The 18,342-nt window shown below is 42.4% G+C and overlaps 1 protein-coding gene across 5 annotated transcripts in view; it reads left to right on the top strand.

Moving 5' to 3' along the window:
- The window catches only part of Slc41a2 (solute carrier family 41 member 2), a 142,093-nt gene that overhangs the window by 7,204 nt on the left and 116,547 nt on the right, over positions 1-18,342 (top strand). For 4 of the 5 annotated variants that reach the window (XM_045153206.1, XM_045153208.1, XM_045153204.1 and 1 more), the window contains exon 2: positions 17,451-18,171. In XM_045153206.1, the coding sequence (XP_045009141.1) occupies positions 17,617-18,171 (555 nt within the window). In that variant the 5' untranslated portion in view covers positions 17,451-17,616. Of the gene's footprint in view, positions 1-8,283; positions 8,346-17,450; positions 18,172-18,342 lie in introns of those variants that run through there. The other variant, XM_045153205.1, reaches the window with a different exon arrangement.

The raw sequence follows: 18,342 nt of genomic DNA, 5'->3' as shown, positions 1-18,342 counted from the left end.
CTGCTCATGCCATCGTTTTCCCCTGGCATCATGGAGCTTCCCCTCGAGCCAAAATAAACCTCTTTTTTCCACAAACTGCTCTTAGTTGGGTGATTTCTACCAGCAATGCAAACCTTACTGCAACAGTAAGTTGGTACCGCAGAGTGGGATTGCTGCTAGACACCTGACTGGGTGGCTTTGGCCTTTTGGAGCTGATTTTCAAGAGGAATGTGGGAGGATTTGAAACCTTGGCTTAAGAGACACCTTGCAGTGCTGTAAGTACAGCTTGATGGACTATTCTGGTCAGAGTTGAAAGACCTGAGTGCAGTAAGAACTATGGACTATGAGGTTTGGTTTATCAGGGTGAGAAAGAGCTTTGCTTGGACTGGGTTAGAGGCAGGTTGTGTTAAAAGCTTGCTGTTATGCCGTATCCTGAGAAGTTGTGCAGGGTTGCTTTGCATAGAAATGAACTAGTATGAACAGAAGGATATGGCACAGAAACAAAATCTTTGGGTGAACTGCTGCCCATTCAGCTGCAACTGAGAGATTACAACCTTTGAGATTGGGCCAGCTGACCTGCACTGGGGCAACAGGAAGAATGTAGACTCTTTTGAAGGGGATTAAATGCCCAAGGAGTGTCCTGTTCTTCAGAGTTTGCTTTATTCCCACCTGGACTAACAAATTGGCGTCCTACCTGGTATTGTGCAATATAAGAAATGCAGGAAAGAGAGGGTCATTGAGTTTGCAACACGATCTTGTGTTTTGGAAATGGTAATGGGCAGTGTGAAGCAGGTTTGCTGGATGCCTGCATAGAGACCCCATGGAGCCATGAGGATGAACCGTGGGTTGCAGTGGAGACCCAGTGGAGATGCCAGGATCACGAGATGGCTGCTAAGGAGCTGCCAGCCCTGTTGAAATTTTCCAGGATTGTGAGTGGCCTAGCTAGAGGGGTGGAATTGAAATGCTGAAGACTTGTTGCTAGTTAGAATTATTGGAGTTGGAGATTTGTCACTTGTTAGAGTTGTTGGATTTGAAGCTACAGAGTTTGATGTTTGCCCTGGTTGTTTTAAATCTTGTATTGGTTAAATATTTCTTTGCTATGTCCAATGCCATCTTTTGCAGTGTGAATGTTTATTCTGTGCCATTATGAGTTTTGAGGGGATTTTTTTGGAATTATGGCTCAGTTAAAAGATCTTGGACTATGGGGATGTATGAACATAATTGGAATTGGTAAAAACTATGCAGACTTTTAAAGTTAGTCCGAATGCATTGTATATTACATCATGTGTGGATATCAGTTTATGGGGGCCAGGGGCGGAATGTGGTGGTTTGATTCAGGTGTTCTGAATGCTTGGTTCCCAGTTGATAGAGATTTGGGAATTAACACCTCCAGGAGGCAGTGTATTATTGGGGGCGGGCTTATGGGTGTTATAGCCAGTTCCCCATGCCAGTGTTTGGCATACTGTCCTGTTGCTGTTGTCCACCTTATGTTGTCCAGGGGTTGATGTCACCCTCTGCTCATGCCATCGTTTCCCCCTGCCATCATGGAGCCTGTAAGCCAAAATAAACCTCTTTTTCCCACAAGCTGCTTTTAGTTGGGTGACTTCTATTAGCCATGCGAACCTGACTGCAAAAATCGCTATGAGTTCAAGACCACCATCAGAATACAGAGTGAATTCCAGGTCATCCTGGACTAGAGTGAGATCCTACCTCACAAAAAACAAAAACAAACAACCAACCAAACAAAAAACCTTGTCTTAATCCCAGCACTGGGGAGGCAGAAATAGGAGGATCTCCTTGAGTTTGAGGCCAGTCTGGAACTACAGAGTGAGTTTTAGATTAGCCTGGGCTAGAATGACACCCTACCTTAAGAAACAAAACACAAACAAAAAGAAAAGATGGCATAACAGTTAAAAAAAAAAAAAAAAAAAGCACTTGGTTGCAAAGCCTTATGGCCTGAGTTTGACTTCCCAGTACCCGTGTAAAGCCAGATGCACAATGTGTCTGGAGTTTGCAGTGGCAGGAGGCCCTGGTATACCTATACTTTCTCTCTCTTTTTTTAATTTAATTAAATTAATTAATTAATTTATTTTTTTAATTTGAGAGCGACAGACACAGAGAGAAAGACAGATAGAGGGAGAGAGAGAGAATGGGCGCGCCAGGGCTTCCAGCCTCTGCAAACGAACTCCAGACACGTGCGCCCCCTTGTGCATCTGGCTAACGTGGGACCTGGGGAACCGAGCCTCGAACCAGGGTCCTTAGGCTTCACAGGCAAGCGCTTAACCGCTACGCCATCTCTCCAGCCCTCTCTCTTTTTTTAAAGCTGGGCGTGATGGCACACTATAGTCCTGGCTGACTTGGAATTCAGTATGTAGTCTCAGGGTGGCCTCAAACCTACGGCAGTTCTCCTTTTTCTGCCTCTGAGTGCTGAGAAAGGTATGGGCCACCATATCTGGCTTTTTTCTAAGTTTTGATTTGATCTTCTCCCTAAAAGGCAAATGACATAGGTTGCTCATGGGAACAGGCAATCCAACAGTCATGTCTATTTTGTCTAAGCACATAGGCATTCCCTAATACTCAGCAAAGGCAGCTTAATAAAGATGCTGGGGACAAAAGGAATAAATCATATTAAAATGCATTAGTCATGAGAATCAACAGAAAATAGATTTTGCTCTTAAAATAAGTAAAAATAGAACATCCATTCACCCCAAGGAACTTACAAATAAGAATTTGATGATGTCATTTTGTTGCCACAGAAAGTTTCTGCTGTCATAGTACTTTAACTTTACCTGCTGTCATAGTACTTTAACTTTACCAAATTAAATTGTGAAACCCAGCTGTGAAGGAAAATTCTACAGTGTATGGTTGTGAAAAAAAGTAGAAAGAGGTCATGAAAAATGCATGAAAAGTAGAAATAGCAGCTTTGATTCAGGTTTAGCTGAATATTTTTTAAGATATTGAAATTTTTCCAGTTTTATAGGTAAGTTATAGATCTAACCCTTAAATTAGGTTGTTACAATCAAAAACATTTTTTTAGCCAGCTATGGTGGTGCATGCCTTTAATCCCAGCTCTTGGGAGGGAGAGGTAGGAGGATTACTGTGAGTTTGAGGCCGCCCTGAGACTACATAGAGAATTTCAGGTCAGCTTGGCTATAATCACATTTTGGTAAATACAGAATGGCTTGAAAAATAAAACACTCTGTATTTTATATTTTTGTTTCTCAGAGTCCTATTTTAAGCAGTGTACTATAGAACTAAATTGAAACTGTTAGTGTGTATAAATTTATCCTAGTCATGGGGAAGTACTATGCACAATGTAGTTCATTTTCTTTGCAATATAATTTAGTCAGGAAAATATCATTTATATGGAGATTATTTATTAATGTCTGTCAACCCATTGGCTTATAAAGAAACTCTTTGTTGCCAAGCATGGTGGCACATGCCTTTAATGTCAGCACTGAGGAGGCAGAGGTAGGAGGATCACTGAGTTTGAAGCCATCCTGAGACTGCATCGTGAATTCCAGGTCAGCCTCAGAAAACCAAAAAAACAAAAAAGAACCCCCAAACCAAAACAAAACATTAAATTATGTCAGCCAATTAAAAGATATATTTCTTCACTTTAATCCCCAGTCTAGGCAAACCCAGAGATAAATGCTGTGAACTTTTTTGTTTGTTTTTGTTTTTCCAGGTAGGGTCTTGGTATAGTCCAGGCTGGCCTGGAATTCACTATGTAGTCTCAGGCTGGCCTCAAACTCATGCTATTCCTCCTACCTGTGCCTCCTGAGTGCTGAGATTAAAGGCGTGTCACCACACCCAGCAAATGCTGTGAACTTTTGGGTGCCTGTCCTTTCTTTCCTCCTGGTCAAGCCTTCCAGATCTTCTCCAGATGATCCCTTGGTCACAGAAACCTTCTACTCAGACCTCCATTTTCCTTGCAGTTTTCTGTCGGGTTGTCATGTTCCTCCTCTTCCTCAGTCTCTTCCTTTCCCCCATTTCTTTGAATCTTATTGTTCTTTTTTTAAGGTTGGGTCTCGCTCTAGCCCAGGCTGACCTGGAATGCACTCTGTAGTCTCAGGCATGATCCCCCTACCTCTGCCTCCCTAGAACTGTGATTAAAGGTGTGTGCCACCACGCCTGATGAATCTTGTGCTTTAAGGTTCACCATGTGAGTCATTCCTCCTTTCAGTGTGTATTGGCAGATGCATTTTGTTGACCACTGAGGGGAGGAAATGTAGAAAGTATCTGAGGTTCATGGACGAGTAACAATGACCTTCATGTGAGTGCAATGGTGTATTGGAAAGTCCAGGCATAAAGGGAACAGGTGTGTTTTTCTTTACTATTTTCTAACTCTGTAAACAACACCTTGTGGTTATGTTTCTGGGTCTTCAGAAGATGTTTGTTCACTTATTAATAGAGTCATAGAAGATAATGCAGAGAGGTCACCTCCATCAGAGATGAATCTTTGTACCCTTGGCCACGTGGGTTGTAGGGTGTAAGAAAGGATCATCATGCAGAGAACCTACCGTGGCTTCCTTATCACCAGCCGGTCAGTCAGAAAGCCCTGGATTCAAGTCTGTGACCTGAGCTCACCAGTTGTAACTTTGGGCATATTACTGAAAACCTCCTTGAGACTGTTTTCGGAAATGTAAAGTATGCATATGCAGCAGGAGGATCTGAATTCAAGGCAAGCCTGGTCAGCATAGGGAAATCCTATCTCAAAAGGTTTTATGCTAATTAAAAAAAAAAAAAGTCAAGCTGGGTGTGGTGGTGCACGCCTTTAATCCCAGCATTTGGGAGGCAGAGGTAGAAGGATGGGATTGCCAGGAGTTTGAGGCCAGCCTGAGAGAGACTACATAGTGAATTCCAGGTCAGCCTGGGCTTGAGTGAGACCCTACCTCAATGACCCCCCGCAATAAAAACCAACCTCAGAAATCTCTGTGTGGTAGTAGTGGTGGTTTGTGTATGTGTGGTGTATACATGTGTATGTGCAGATGCACATGTGGAGGCTGGAAGAGAACGGTGAGTCTCAGGCTGGCCTCAAACTCACAGCAATCCACCTACCTCTGCCTCTTGAGTGTTGGGATTAAAGGCACATCCCACCATGCCATGCTTTTTTTTTTCCTCTTTTCAATTTTTTTTTTATTAACTACTTCCATGATTATAAAAAATATCCCATGGTAATGCCCTCACTTCCCCCACTGTCCCCTTTGAAACTCCATTCACCATCATAGCCCCTCCCCCTCTCAATCAGTCTCTTTTATTTTGATGTCATGATCTTTTTTTCCTCCTATTATGATGGTCTTGTGTAAGTAGTGTCAGGCACTGCGAGGTCATGGATATCCAGGCCATTTTGTGTCTGGGTGGAGCACGCTGTAAGGAGTTTTTTTTTTTTTTTTAATTTTTAGTTTATTTTTATTTATTTATTTGAGAGTCACAGACAAACAGAGAAAGAGGAAGATAGAGAGAGAGAGAGAATGGATGCACTAGGGGCTCCAGCCACTGCAAACAAATTCCCCCCAGTGCATCTGGCTGATGTGGGTCCTGGGGAATCAAGCCTTGAACCGGGGTTCTTAGGCTTCACAGGCAAGCACTTAACCGCTAAGCTGTCTCTCCAGCCCAGGAGTTTTTTTTTGTTTTTTTTTTTTGAGGTAGGGTCTCACTCTAGCCCAGGCTGATCTGGAATTCATTATGTAGTCTCAGGGTGGCCTTGAACTCACAGTGATCCTTCTACCTCTGCCTCCTGAGTGCTGGGATTAAAGGCATGTGGCACCATGCCCGGCCTCTTAAAATAAATCTTTAATTAAAAAAAAAAAAGAGAGATACACGTATCTGAAAATTACAACCCAGGACCACAATTAGCAATGTATTTGTGATTATATAGCATATTTGTTAGTAAGAGGATAAAGCAGTAGAAAATTAGGTTTTGAGCCTTGGTTTTAAAATGTACAGTAGTGGGCTGGAGAGATGGCTTAGTGGTTAAGGCATTTGCCTGCAAAGCCAAAGGACCCAGGTTTGATTCCCCAGGACCCACATAAGCTAGAAGCACAAGGGGGCGCATGTGTCTGGAGTTTGTTTGCTGGAGGCCCTGGTGTGCCCATTCTCTCTCTCCTTCTGGCAGCTCTCTCTCTCAAATAAATAAAAATTTAAAAACTAAAACAATTTTTAAATGTACAATAATGATGAATAATGAAGGTAACATTGGCTAAGATTATTTGAGGGTCAATATTTTCTAAGCACTTTATATGTATATTAAGTCACTTTGTCCTCACAACCCATTGAGGAAGATACTTTCCACAGGGAAACTGAGATTTAGAGGTATTGGTCTTACCAACTAGAGGGACTCAGGGTATAAAACAAAGGAGTTTAAGTCTGGAGCCCAAGCTCTTAGCTTCTCCTCATCATTATTGGTATGTTAACACTTTTCCACATTTGGTTTTATGGAAGCAAATTTCCTTGTAATTGAAGTGTGAAAATCTTGACAAATTAGTTACTTGAAATTCCCTCTTAAAGATCACTCAGCCAGTCAGTCATGCTATTGATTTATTGACTGACTGACTTACTAGATTGCTGGGGATTAAACCCAGGACAGTTTGGGAAGAGCTACATCTCAAATCTTGTTTTTTTTTTTTTTTTTTGAAACAGGGCCTACCCAGGTAACCCAGGCTGACCTGAGCCTCCTATATAGCCCAGGCAGCCCTCAAACTCATGGTGTTCTTGGGTCAGTCTCCAGTGTGCTGGGACTGCAGGTGTGTGCCTCTAACGCTCTGCTCCCTGTTGTTCCAGTGGATTGGCCTGACTTGCTTCTGGTCACTGCTAGCATCTCCTATCTGGCTTATGCAGAATATCTGAGAAAGCTGTACCTGTATTCCTCTGGACTCATTTTTTTAAAATTTCTAAATTTTTATTAACATTTTCCATGATTATAAAAAAAAATCCCATGGTAATTCCCCCCCCCCACTTTCCCCTTTGAAATTCCATTCTCCATCATTTTACCTCCCCATCTCAATCATTGATGGTCTCATTTTAATTCTGCTGTGGTGCCAAGGATGAATTGTGGGTGTCTAGGGAATATTTTTCTTTAGTCTTGGCTTGTTTGTTTGCTTGTTTGTTTGCTTGTTTGTTTATTTATTTATTTTAAGGTAGGGTTTTACACTAGCCCAGGCTGACCTGGAATTCACTATATAGTCTCTGACTGGCCTCGAACTCATAGAATACTCATACCTCTGCCTCCAGAGTGTTAGAATTAAAGGTGTATACCACCATGCCTGATTTGGCTTGCTTTTTAAGAATCTTTATTCATAGCTGGGGATGGTGGCCCATGCCTGAAATCTTAGCACTCAGGAGTCTAAGGCAGGAGGATCATTGTGAGTTCAAGGCCAATCTGAGACTACATAGTGAATTTTATGTATGTATGTATGTATGTATGTGTATCATATGAAACATGATAGCTATATATACACACACACACATATATATGCTTATATAAATATGTATTTGTTTATATAAATAAATAAATAAATTTCTGTAAAGAACAATGTTGGAAGAAAAGTGTATGGTGATGGATATCAGAAACAAAGAAGGGTAGCCAGGACAGTTAAAAAATTTTTTTGACATTTATTTTGAGAGAGAAAGGAGAGAGGGAGGGGACAGAGAGAGAATGGGCACACCAGGGCTTTAGCTGCTGCAAAGGAACTCCAGACACATGTGGCCACCTTAGGCTTCTGGCTTATGTGGGTACTGGGGAATCCAACCTGGCTCCTTTGGCTTTGCAGGCAAGTGTCTTAACCACTAATCCAACTCTCCAGCCTTAAATTTTTATTTTAATTTTGAGAGAGAGAGAGAAAGAGGGAGAGAGAGAGAACAGGTGTGCCAGGGTTTTCAGCAGCTGCGAATGGACTCCAGATGCATGTGCCCCCTTGTGGCACATGTGCAACATTGTATGCTTGTGTTTCTGTGTCTGGCTATGTGGAGCCTGGAGATTCGAACATGAGCTCTTAGGCTTCGCAGGCACTTACCTGCCAAGCCAGAGGAACCAGATTTGATTCCCCAGTACCCATGTAAGCCAGATGAACAAAGTGGAGCCTGCATCTTGAGTTTATTTGCAGGGGCTAGAGGCTCTGGTGCATTCATTCTATTTCTCAATCTGCCTCTTTCTCTTTCTCTCAAACAGATAAATGAAATCATACTCTGGCTAGGTTGATTTGGTGGCTATGGGAGTAGTAGTTCCTTTTTCAAATTTTTTTAAATTAATTTTTTTTTTTTTTTTTTTAGGTAGAGTCTCACTCTAGCCCAGGCTGACCTGGAACTCACTGTAATCCCGGGTTTGCCCCGAACTCACAGAAATCCTATCTCAGCTGGGATTATAGGTAAGAGTCACCACAAGGAAAGGGAGTGGTTTTTAACTTGAACATCAGGGTTGTGCTGTGAGCCCTCCAGCAAAGGGTTCCTTGCTTTTGTTTTGTTTTGTTTTTAACTGGTATCCAGTGAAAATGTGCTCAGCCCTGACCAAAGGGTAGAGCAGAGATTTGATTGCAGGGAGTAAAGATAGTGAAAGTCAGGTCATTTATTTCGATTTGATGCCAAGATAATTGAGTAACTCTGCACTGCGTACCTGTAATTTACCTAGTCAGCATTTAGACTTTTCTAGTGAGTTTGTACACTTGAACTGACTTGGGGAAAGCACAGTTTGGAGAAGGTATGAGGTCAGGCTGCATCCTCGTCGCTGGGGAAGGTGGTTATTAGGCTATTGTCCTGGGAAGAAGCTGCCAGCCATGCATCTTACCACCTACAGGGAGATCAGGTATTTCGCTGCAGTGGGCTCCAGAGAGCGGGAGTGCGTGTCTTCCAGGGCTGGCTTGAATGACTAGTGGAAGTGAGTCCATATTTGAAATATGATAGCTATGAAAATTGTGAAGCATTTTTGTATTCATCTTTCAGTTAGCATACAAAATAATGGGTTTCATCATGACATTTTCATTCATATATATAATTTCATTATGAGTTATTTTTTTTATCTTAAAATGGAAAATAAGTTACAATCTTACATGTAGCAAATATTTTTTTCACAAAGTTTTGTTTTTCTATTTTCTTTCGTGTGTGTGTGTGTGTGTGTGTGTGTGTGTGTGTTTCAAGGTATGGTTTCACTCTAGTCCAGGCTGATCTGGAACTCACTTTGTAGTCCCAGGCTATTGTGTCTCTTTTAAACTTTAGTAGGTTGTTTTCTTTTCTTCCTTTTTCTCACTTAAAAAAAATATTTTATTGGGCTGGAGAGATGGCTTAGTGGTTAAGCGCTTGCCTGTGAAGCCTAAGGACCCCGGTTCGAGGCTCGGTTCCCCAGGTCCCACGTTAGCCAGATGCACAAGGGGGTGCACACATCTGGAGTTCGTTTGCAGAGGCTGGAAGCCCTGGCGCGCCCATTCTCTCTCTCTCCCTGTATCTGTCTTTCTCTCTGTGTCTGTCGCTCTCAAATAAATAAATTAAAAAAATTTTCTTAAAAAAATATTTTATTTATTTGAGAGAGAGAGAGAGAAGGAGAGAGAGAGGCAGGCAGATAAAGAGAGAATGGGAGCACCAGGATCTTTAGCCGCTGCAAAGGAATTCCAGAAGCATGCAGCACCTTATGCATCTGGCTTATGTGGGTACTGGGAAATGGAACCTGGGTCCTTAGGCTTTGCAGGCAAGCGCCTTAACCACTAAGCCATCTCTCCGGTCCAGGTCCATTCTTTCTTTCTCTCTTTTCCTTTTAAACTTTGATCTGTTGGTATCTTTTCTGCATGTTGACATTCTGGAAGCTTTTATTTTAACTTTCAGTTTAATTACACAGTGAGTAAGGTATGTATGTCCTAAGTTAGTCTCAGAAGTGGGTTTGCATTTTAAAACGGAACCCTAAGGGTGTTAGGATGTGATTAGAGGAAAACTGTGGAAGTGTACTTGGGTGGATATTCTGCATAACAGTACCTCATTTGAAGTGCTGATGACTTGTAGCTCCCTGGTTTGTAAATAAGGGTGTTCACATGTACCAGTGCCAGAGAGCCGATAAGGAAACAGTTCTTTCTTTTTTTTTTATGTACTCTGTCTTGTTACACATTACACATGGCCTGGAACTTGGGTAGGTTAGACTGGCTTCGAGCTTGTAACAGTTGTCTTGCCACAATGCTGGAATTATAGGCATGAACTACCATTCCTCACCGAGAGCTAATTTAAAAAATAGAAGTGGGCAGGAGGGTTGGCTTAATGGTTAAGGCATTTGCCTGTGAAGCTCAAGGATCCAGGTTTGATTCTCCAGTACCCACATAAGCCAACGTACATGTGTCTGAAGTTCAATTCTCCCTATTTGCCTCTCAAAATGGATACATGAATAAAATAAATTAAAAATAGAAGTACAGAATAAGTACTCAAAAAGACAAAACTAGAAATGTCCTTATTAGCTACATAGTTGATCAGATTTGAGTCTCAGATATAGCTCTAAGTTTCTTTTTTTTGTTGTTGTTGTTTTTTGTTTTTTCAAGATGGGGTCTTGCTCTAGCCCAGGCTGACCTGGAATCCATATGTTGTCTCAGGGTGGCTGCAAACTCACAGCAAGCCTCCTACGTGCTGGGATTACAGGTATGCGCCACTACACCAGGCACACTCAAATCTTATTAAACATAATTTAATGTAAATTTATAATGGGGAGCTGCTAAATGATGAGGTGATGTTCTTTGAAACAGTCTGTAGGAAATTAATGGTTTGGTTTTGAGTTCGTCAACTAATGGCACTGGCTTGCAAAACCTGATGGCCCAGATTCTGTTCCCAAGTACCCATGTAAAGCCAGATGCACAAAGTGGCACATGTGTCTGGAGTTTGTTTGCAGCAGCAAGAGGCCCTGGATTGCCCATATACTCTCTCTCAAATAAAATAAATAAATAAATTTAAAAAGAAATTAGTGAGCTGGTTGTGGTGGTGCACACCTTTAATCCCAGCACTTGGGAGGCAGAGGTAGGGGAATTGCCAAGAGTTTGAGGCCAACCTGAGACTACATAGTGAATTCCAGGTCAACCTGAGCTAGAGTTAGACCCTATCTCAACCAACCAACTAAACAAACATAAAAACAAATAAAACAATATTAATGGCTTGGTGTGTTGGCACATATCTTTAATCCCAGTACTGGCCAGCCTGGAATTAGAAGGTGCAGTCCAAGTCAGCCTGGGCTTCAGTGAAACTATCTCCGATAAAGAAAAACATAATGAAACTGAACAAAAGCTGGGTATGTTGGCTCAAGGCTTTAATCTCAACATTCAGGAGGCAGAGGTAGGAGGATCACCATGAGTTCAAGACCAGCCTGGGACTACATAGTGGTCCCAGGTCAGCCTGGGCTAGAGTGAGACACTACCTTGAAAACACAAAAACAAGAAATAAATTAATGAACTTTTTATGTGAGTTACAAGAGATAGTCATTGTTTAATAGTTTAAAAAGCATGTGTTCTAAACAGAGTACTCTAATTCTTATTTGCAATATAAACATTTATTGACTTGTTTCAAATAGCAGCATAAATACTTGTGGTAATTGCTTGCTTATATTAAGGAACTGCTCCTGTATTGCTATCATAGAATCAAACTTGCTAAAATGATTCAAGTATTTTCACGGTTCAGTTGGTTGTTTTGGTTGGAGTGAGTAGAATGTCACTGCTGGCCCTAGGAGGAAACTGCACCGCTTATGTAGTCCTCTGTTCTTTGGGCACATCTGTGTTTATTCTTTCTCCATGTTCTTCGTGAATAGAGTTGGCTTCACAGCCGCTTGTGTTTTAGTTGATTCCTGGATTGGATGTTTTGATTGAGACAGGCTCTTTCTTGTCTGTCATGTAGCCCAGCTTGGCCTTGAATTTTCAGTTCTCCTGTCTCTACCTCCCAAGTGCTTGGATTGCAGGAATGCTTTATTATCCCTATTGTTTTCTTGAGAAGGAGGCCTTGCTATGTTGTCTAAATTGGCCTCGAACTCCCGGTCTTTAGCAATTTTCCTGTCTCAGTCTCCAGAGTAGCCAAGACTATAGGAGCCAATCACCAGCTTTGGCTCATTTTTGGTGTATCATTCTTCCAAATAAGATTCTTTAAATTTTTTTTCTCTTCATTTTTGTGTGTGAGGAGTAGGGATTATTATTATGGCGTGTGCATTCTGTGGCTATTTGTATGTATGTGGGTGCACCTGCGCAGAAGCCAGGAATTAATGTTGGCTGTCTTCCTTAATTGCACTCTCTACCTTTAACAGTTTTTAAATATTTATTTATTTATTTATTTAAGAGAGAGAGGGAGAGAGAGAAAGAGGAAGGGAGAGGGAGAGAGATGAGCGCATCAGGGCCTTTAGCCACTGCAAGCAAACTCTACCATGTACACCACCATGTATACCTGGTTTACGTGGGCACTGGGGAATCAAGCCTCGGTCCTTAGGCTTTGCAGACAAGCACCTTAACCATTAAGCTATCTCTCCAGCCCCTATTTTTTTTTTTTTCCTCGAGGCAGGGTCTCACTGTAGCCCAGGCTGACATTGAGCTCCCTCCGTAGCCTCAGGCCAGTCTCGTATTCATGGTGGTCCACCTACCTCTGCCTCTGGAGTGCTGGGATTAAAGGTGTTTGCCATCACGCCCAACCCTCTAAAGTTGATTGGAGTTACTTACAGAGCAGGATGAGGGGTTGCTTATAGGGGCAATAGATGACTTAACGGCAACCACATCATGAGAAATCTCATTTCGTCTTAGATGGCAACCTCCCCATAGCTCCTTTGACTCAAAGGCAGCTGCATCACAGGAGCCCCACTTCCTCCCCCAGGTGACGACTCCCGGAAGTTGAGTCTCTGGCGTGCACCGCACCACTTGCATGCAGCTCAGCTGGAGAGTCCCTCTCCTTATTTTGTCATGTGTTCCCACACACAGCACAGTGCATATGTGGAGGTCAGAGGACAGCCTGAGGTGTCCGTTCTTCTTCCACCTTCTTTGAGACAGGGTCTCTTACTGCCGCAAGTGTAGCTGGCCTGAGAACGTCAGGTTCTCCTGGCTCTGCCTCATGTTATCAGAGGCTTCCTTGAGGTCACACTTCACCTCTGCTTTATGTTGGCGCTGGGGGGGATTGAACTCAGGTTGGTAGGCTTTGCAAGCCAACATCTGTAACTGCTGAGCCATTTCCCTAGCCCCTCCACCTTATTTTTCAGACAGGATCTCTCATGGAATCCAGAACGCACTGGTTCGGTTAGTATAGGCAGACACTGAGGATCCTTGTCTCCACCTCCCCAGCACTGAGATTAGAGGTACACAATTTCTGTGTCTGAATTCGGGTCCTCATGCTTACACAGCAAGTGTTTACTGACTGAGCCGTCTACCCAGCTCCCAGACTGGAGGTTAGGATTCTGAGTGTGCACTTAGCTGTTCTGGGTATCCTATCATTTGAAAAATTATATGAGATACAATAAAGCTTTGTTATACAAATGATTTAGTACCTCTGTATTATTTCTATAAGTACTAACAGTTATTTAGAGATGCTTAGCCTGTCTTCTAGATGTACAGAAACTTTAGTATGGGTAAATTTTATGACATGACATGGCAACATTAGAAATAAATGATTGGGCCAGGCATGGTGGTGCACACCTTTAATTCCAGCACTCAAGAGGCAGAAATAGGAGGATCGCCATGATTTTGAGGCCACCCTGAGGCTAAAGAGTGAATTCCAGATTACCCTGGGCTAGAGAGAGTTCCTACTTCAAACAACAACAACAAAACGAAATAAATGATTGGTAGTATCACTAGTTTTTTTTTTAAATTTTTATTAGCATTTTCCATGATTATAAAAAAATCCCATGGTAATTCCCTCACCCCCCCACACTTTCCCCTTTGAAATTCCATTCTCCATCAGCATCACTAGTTTTTAAATATTAGGTGACTTGTGCCCATGACGTCTCAAGCTTTCGTTAGCATTTGTATCTGCAGACCTTGTCCAGATCACTGGTTGTGGAACAGTAGAGGGTTGGATGCTGGTGAGCTGTTCTGTCACTGTTCTCGTGTTTTCCCCACTTCCTTCATAGTTTGGTGGCGCACACCTTTAATCCCAGCACTCAAGAGGCAGACGTAGAGGGATCAGTGAGTTTGCAGCAAGGCTGGGACTAGAGTGAGTTTCAGGTGAGCCTGGGCTAGAGTAAGACGCTACTTCCAAAAAACAAAATAACAATTACAAAACTGTGGCATAAATGAAACTTCCTTAAGTAGAAAAATTTCCCATCTAACAAAGTCAAGATTTTTCTAGGAAGTAACTCTTGGGGGTTTAGCCCCCTGCTTTCCAAAAGAGTGTACCTATGAATATATGCACACATCCAAAATACTTTGTTTTGCCTTCAGATGGGGGGAGTTAGAGAAATTGGTAAGGACTAAAATTTATTCCGATTTGGGTTCAGAGTTTGAATCCCCAGAACCACATAAAAGCAGGACATGGTAGCATGTGTCTGCAATCCCAGCATGCTTGTGGTGAGATGGAATGCAGACAAGAATCTCCTGAAAACTTCTGGGTCAGCTAGCCTGGTGAATTCAGTGGATAACAAAGAGAACTTGTCTTAAGCGAGATGGGTGTGGGAACCAAAACCCAAGGTTGACCTCCAACCTCTACATGTGCACTGAGGAACACGTGCGCGCACGCAGACACACACACACCCCATACACAAGGAGACTCCCCAAATAACAAAAGACTGCGCAATGACCAGACTAGGACTGGTGGGTGCCACCTGTAGGTCCAGCACTTGGGAAGTGGAAGGATTAGGAATTCAAGACCAGCTTCAACTACACGGCAAGTTGGAGGCCACTCTAAGCTATACGTCACCTTGTCTCAAACAAAAACACCCAAAGAATGCATGATAAGCGTGCTATGACCTGACTTGTATGTTGCTGTGTGTATATGAGGTAGTACTGTTTGAAACAAGTGTCTCTATGGTGTCTGGTGTATGCATGTGTGTGTAGATGCTTGCACCCATATGTACATGTGTGGAAGCCAGAGTAGGATGTCAGGTGTCTTCCTCTATTGCTCACCATGTTTTGGCTAAACTGTGTGACTAGAGCACTTGTCTTATCTCTACTTCCCAGCTACAGGGTTATAGGCATGTGCTGCCGTACCCAGCTGTTGAGGTGGATCTGGCATTGAATTCAGGTCCTTGTGCTTGCACAGCAAGCATTTTTACCCACTGAATCAATTCCCCAGTCCAGTCCTATTTTTAATATATCTTATTTATTAGAGAGAGAGAGAGAATGGGAGCATCAGGGCCTCCAGCCACTGCAAATGAACTCCAGACCGCATGTACCCCCTTGTGCATTTGGCTTATGTGGGTCCTGGGGAATCAAACCAGGATCCTTTGGCTTTATAGGCAAACACCTTAACTGCTAAGCCATCTCTCAAGTCCCCAGTACTATTTTTTAAAAAATATTTGTACTTATTTATTTAAGAGTGAGATGGAGATAAAGAGACAGAGAGAGAGAGAGAGAGAGAGAGAAGGGTGTTTGTGTGTGGGGGGGCACGCCAGGGCTCCCTGCCACTGCAAATGAATTCCAGGTGCATGTGTCACTTTGTATCTGTCTTTACTGAGTACTAGTTTTTTTTTTCTCAATTTTTATTAACATTTTCCATGATTATAAAAAGTATCCCATTGTAATTCCCTCCCCCCCTACTTTCCCCTTTGAAATTCCATTCTCCATCATATCCCTCCCCATCTCAATCAATCTCTCTTTTATTTTGATGTCATGATCTTTTCCTCCTCTTCTGATGGTCTTGTGTAGGTAGTGTCAGGCACTATGAGGTCATGGATATCCAGGCTATTTTATGTCTGGAGGGAGCACGTTGTAAGGAGTCCTACCCTTCTTTTGGCTTTTACATTCTTTCTGCCACCTCTTCTGCATTAGACCCCTGAGCCTTGGGAGGTGTGATCGAGATGTTACTCAGTACTCCAGTCACTTCTTTCCAGCACTATGATGCCTTCTATGATCCCAAAGTCACTGCCATCTGAAAAGAGAAGATTCTCTACCCAAAGTGAGAGTAGTGTTAATATAAGGGTATAAATATTAAGAGAAGTGCTTACTGGGCAGTGTGATAAGCATAGTATATACATTTTTCCAGACATCGGCAGATGTTATACCCCTAGGGCTCATGAGTACCCCTGTTTTAAGTTTTCAGTATCAGGGATATATTTCCCCCCAGAGTATTAGGTTTTTGAACCTAGGTTGACAGGCTTTGCAAACAAGTGCTTTTAGCCACTGAACATTCTTCCAGTCCAGCATGGTTGCAGTAAGGTTCTTATTGCTGCTAAAAATCACCCAACCAAGAGCAGCTTCTGGGAAAAAGAGGTTTATTTTGGCTTACAGGCTCAAGGGGAAACTCCACGATGGCAGGGGAAAACAATGGCATGAGAAGAGGGTGGACATCACCCCTGGCCAACATAAGGTGGACAATAGCAACAGGAGAGTGTGCCAAACACTGGCAAGGGAACACTGGCAAGGGGAATCTGGCTGTAACACCCATAAGCCTGCCCCCAACAATACACTCCCTCCAGGAGGTGTTAATTCCCAAATCTCCATCAGTTGGGAACCTAGCATTCAGAACACCTAAGTTTATGGGAGATACCTGAATCAAACCCCCACAAGCACTCTTTTTTTTTGAGGAAGGGTCTCGCTCTAGCCCAGGCTGACCTGGAATTCATTCAGTATGTAGCCTCAGAGGCTGGCCTTGAACTCACAGGGATCCTCCTACCTCAGCCTCACAAGTGCTGGGATTTAAGGCATGCACCACCACATCAGGCTATGGTTTTTAATATATAGATACTGATATAAAATACCAGTGCAATAATCTTTTAGTTTTTTTTTTTTACTGAATATGATAATTCTAGTAATACATTAATTACATCCATACTTTTTTGGGTATGAAAAGATGAAGTGTTAAACATTTAATGTCTTTCTTAGTAATTACATTCCACTTATGCCTGCTAATTCACAGCTTAGCTGAGAAGTATTTTTTTGCAGTAGAACAAATGAGCTCTCTGATACAATGGCAGGATTTTCCTCCAAGTTTTTTTATTTTTATTTTATTTTATTTTTTTGAGACAGGGTCTCACTTTAGCTCAGGCTGACCTGGACTTCACTATATAGTCTCAGAGTGACCTCAAACTCACAATGATACTCTTACCTCTGCCTCCTGAGTGCTGGGATTAAAGGTGTGCGTCACCACGCCCTGTTCCTCCAAGATTTTGATTTAGTAAACACACACACACACACACACACACACACACACAATCTATGTATTATATTGCTATACATGAAGCATTTATATGGCACAAAACTGTTCTGTTTAAAGCCCACAGAATATAGCATCCTTGCATTAAGGTGGGGTTAAGACACATTCTCTACTTGTAACTATGAAAATCTAAGTATAAAGGTAGTTAATCTGACTTTTAAATTTTATTTTATTTTTCTTTCCAGATTGGATCCCTGTGTAGAACTTCTAAACACCGTCTTTAGTGGGACATTTTCTACACAATGAAGTCAACAACTTAACTAGGCAGTTGTTTGTGCGGTTCATTGTGAGTCATTGGCTATGGTACACAAAGCTTGAGGTCTGAGGAACACGGATTTTTGTGATGACAATATGACTAATAGTAAAGGAAGATCTGTTACATACAAAACAAGTGGCAGTCCAGATAGCGGAGGAGGGTTTGTAGATTGGACTTTAAATTTAAACACAATTCAGTCTGATAAGTTTTTAAATTTGCTGTTAAGTATGGTTCCAGTAATGTACCAGAAAACCCAGGAAGACAGGCACCAGAAAGCCAACGGCATTTGGCAAGACGGATTATCAAGCACAGCACAGACTTTCAGTAACAGATCTGAGCAACACCGGGACTACCACGGCAGCTTCTCTGAGCAGTCTTTCCATGGCAGCAGCGGGCACGCGCCCTCAAGCTGCAGTCCAAAGTACGATGACTATGCCAACTATAACTACTGTGATGGAAGGGAGACTTCTGAAACTACTGCCATGCTGCAGGAGGAGGATCTGTCTAGTGAGGGCGATGATGTCATTGTGGAAACAAACCCAAAACTGCCAAAGGAATCCAGTGGCATCATGGCATTGCAAATACTGGTACCATTTTTGCTAGCTGGCTTTGGGACAGTTTCAGCTGGCATGGTTCTGGATATAGTACAGGTGAGTCGTTGCCACTAACTTTACTCTTTTTGTATGTATGTGGGCACATGTGTGCAGATGCATGCGTTTGCATGTATATGTGCGTAGTCAGGGGTCAATGTCAGGTCTCCATCAGTTGCTCCCCACTTCTTTTTGTGTGTGTGTTTTGAGACAAGATCTCTCATTGAACCT

This window comes from Jaculus jaculus, chromosome 6 (assembly GCF_020740685.1).
Source record: "Jaculus jaculus isolate mJacJac1 chromosome 6, mJacJac1.mat.Y.cur, whole genome shotgun sequence".
NCBI classification, from domain to species: domain Eukaryota; kingdom Metazoa; phylum Chordata; class Mammalia; order Rodentia; family Dipodidae; genus Jaculus; species Jaculus jaculus.
This window is presented reverse-complemented; position numbering and strand designations above follow the sequence as displayed.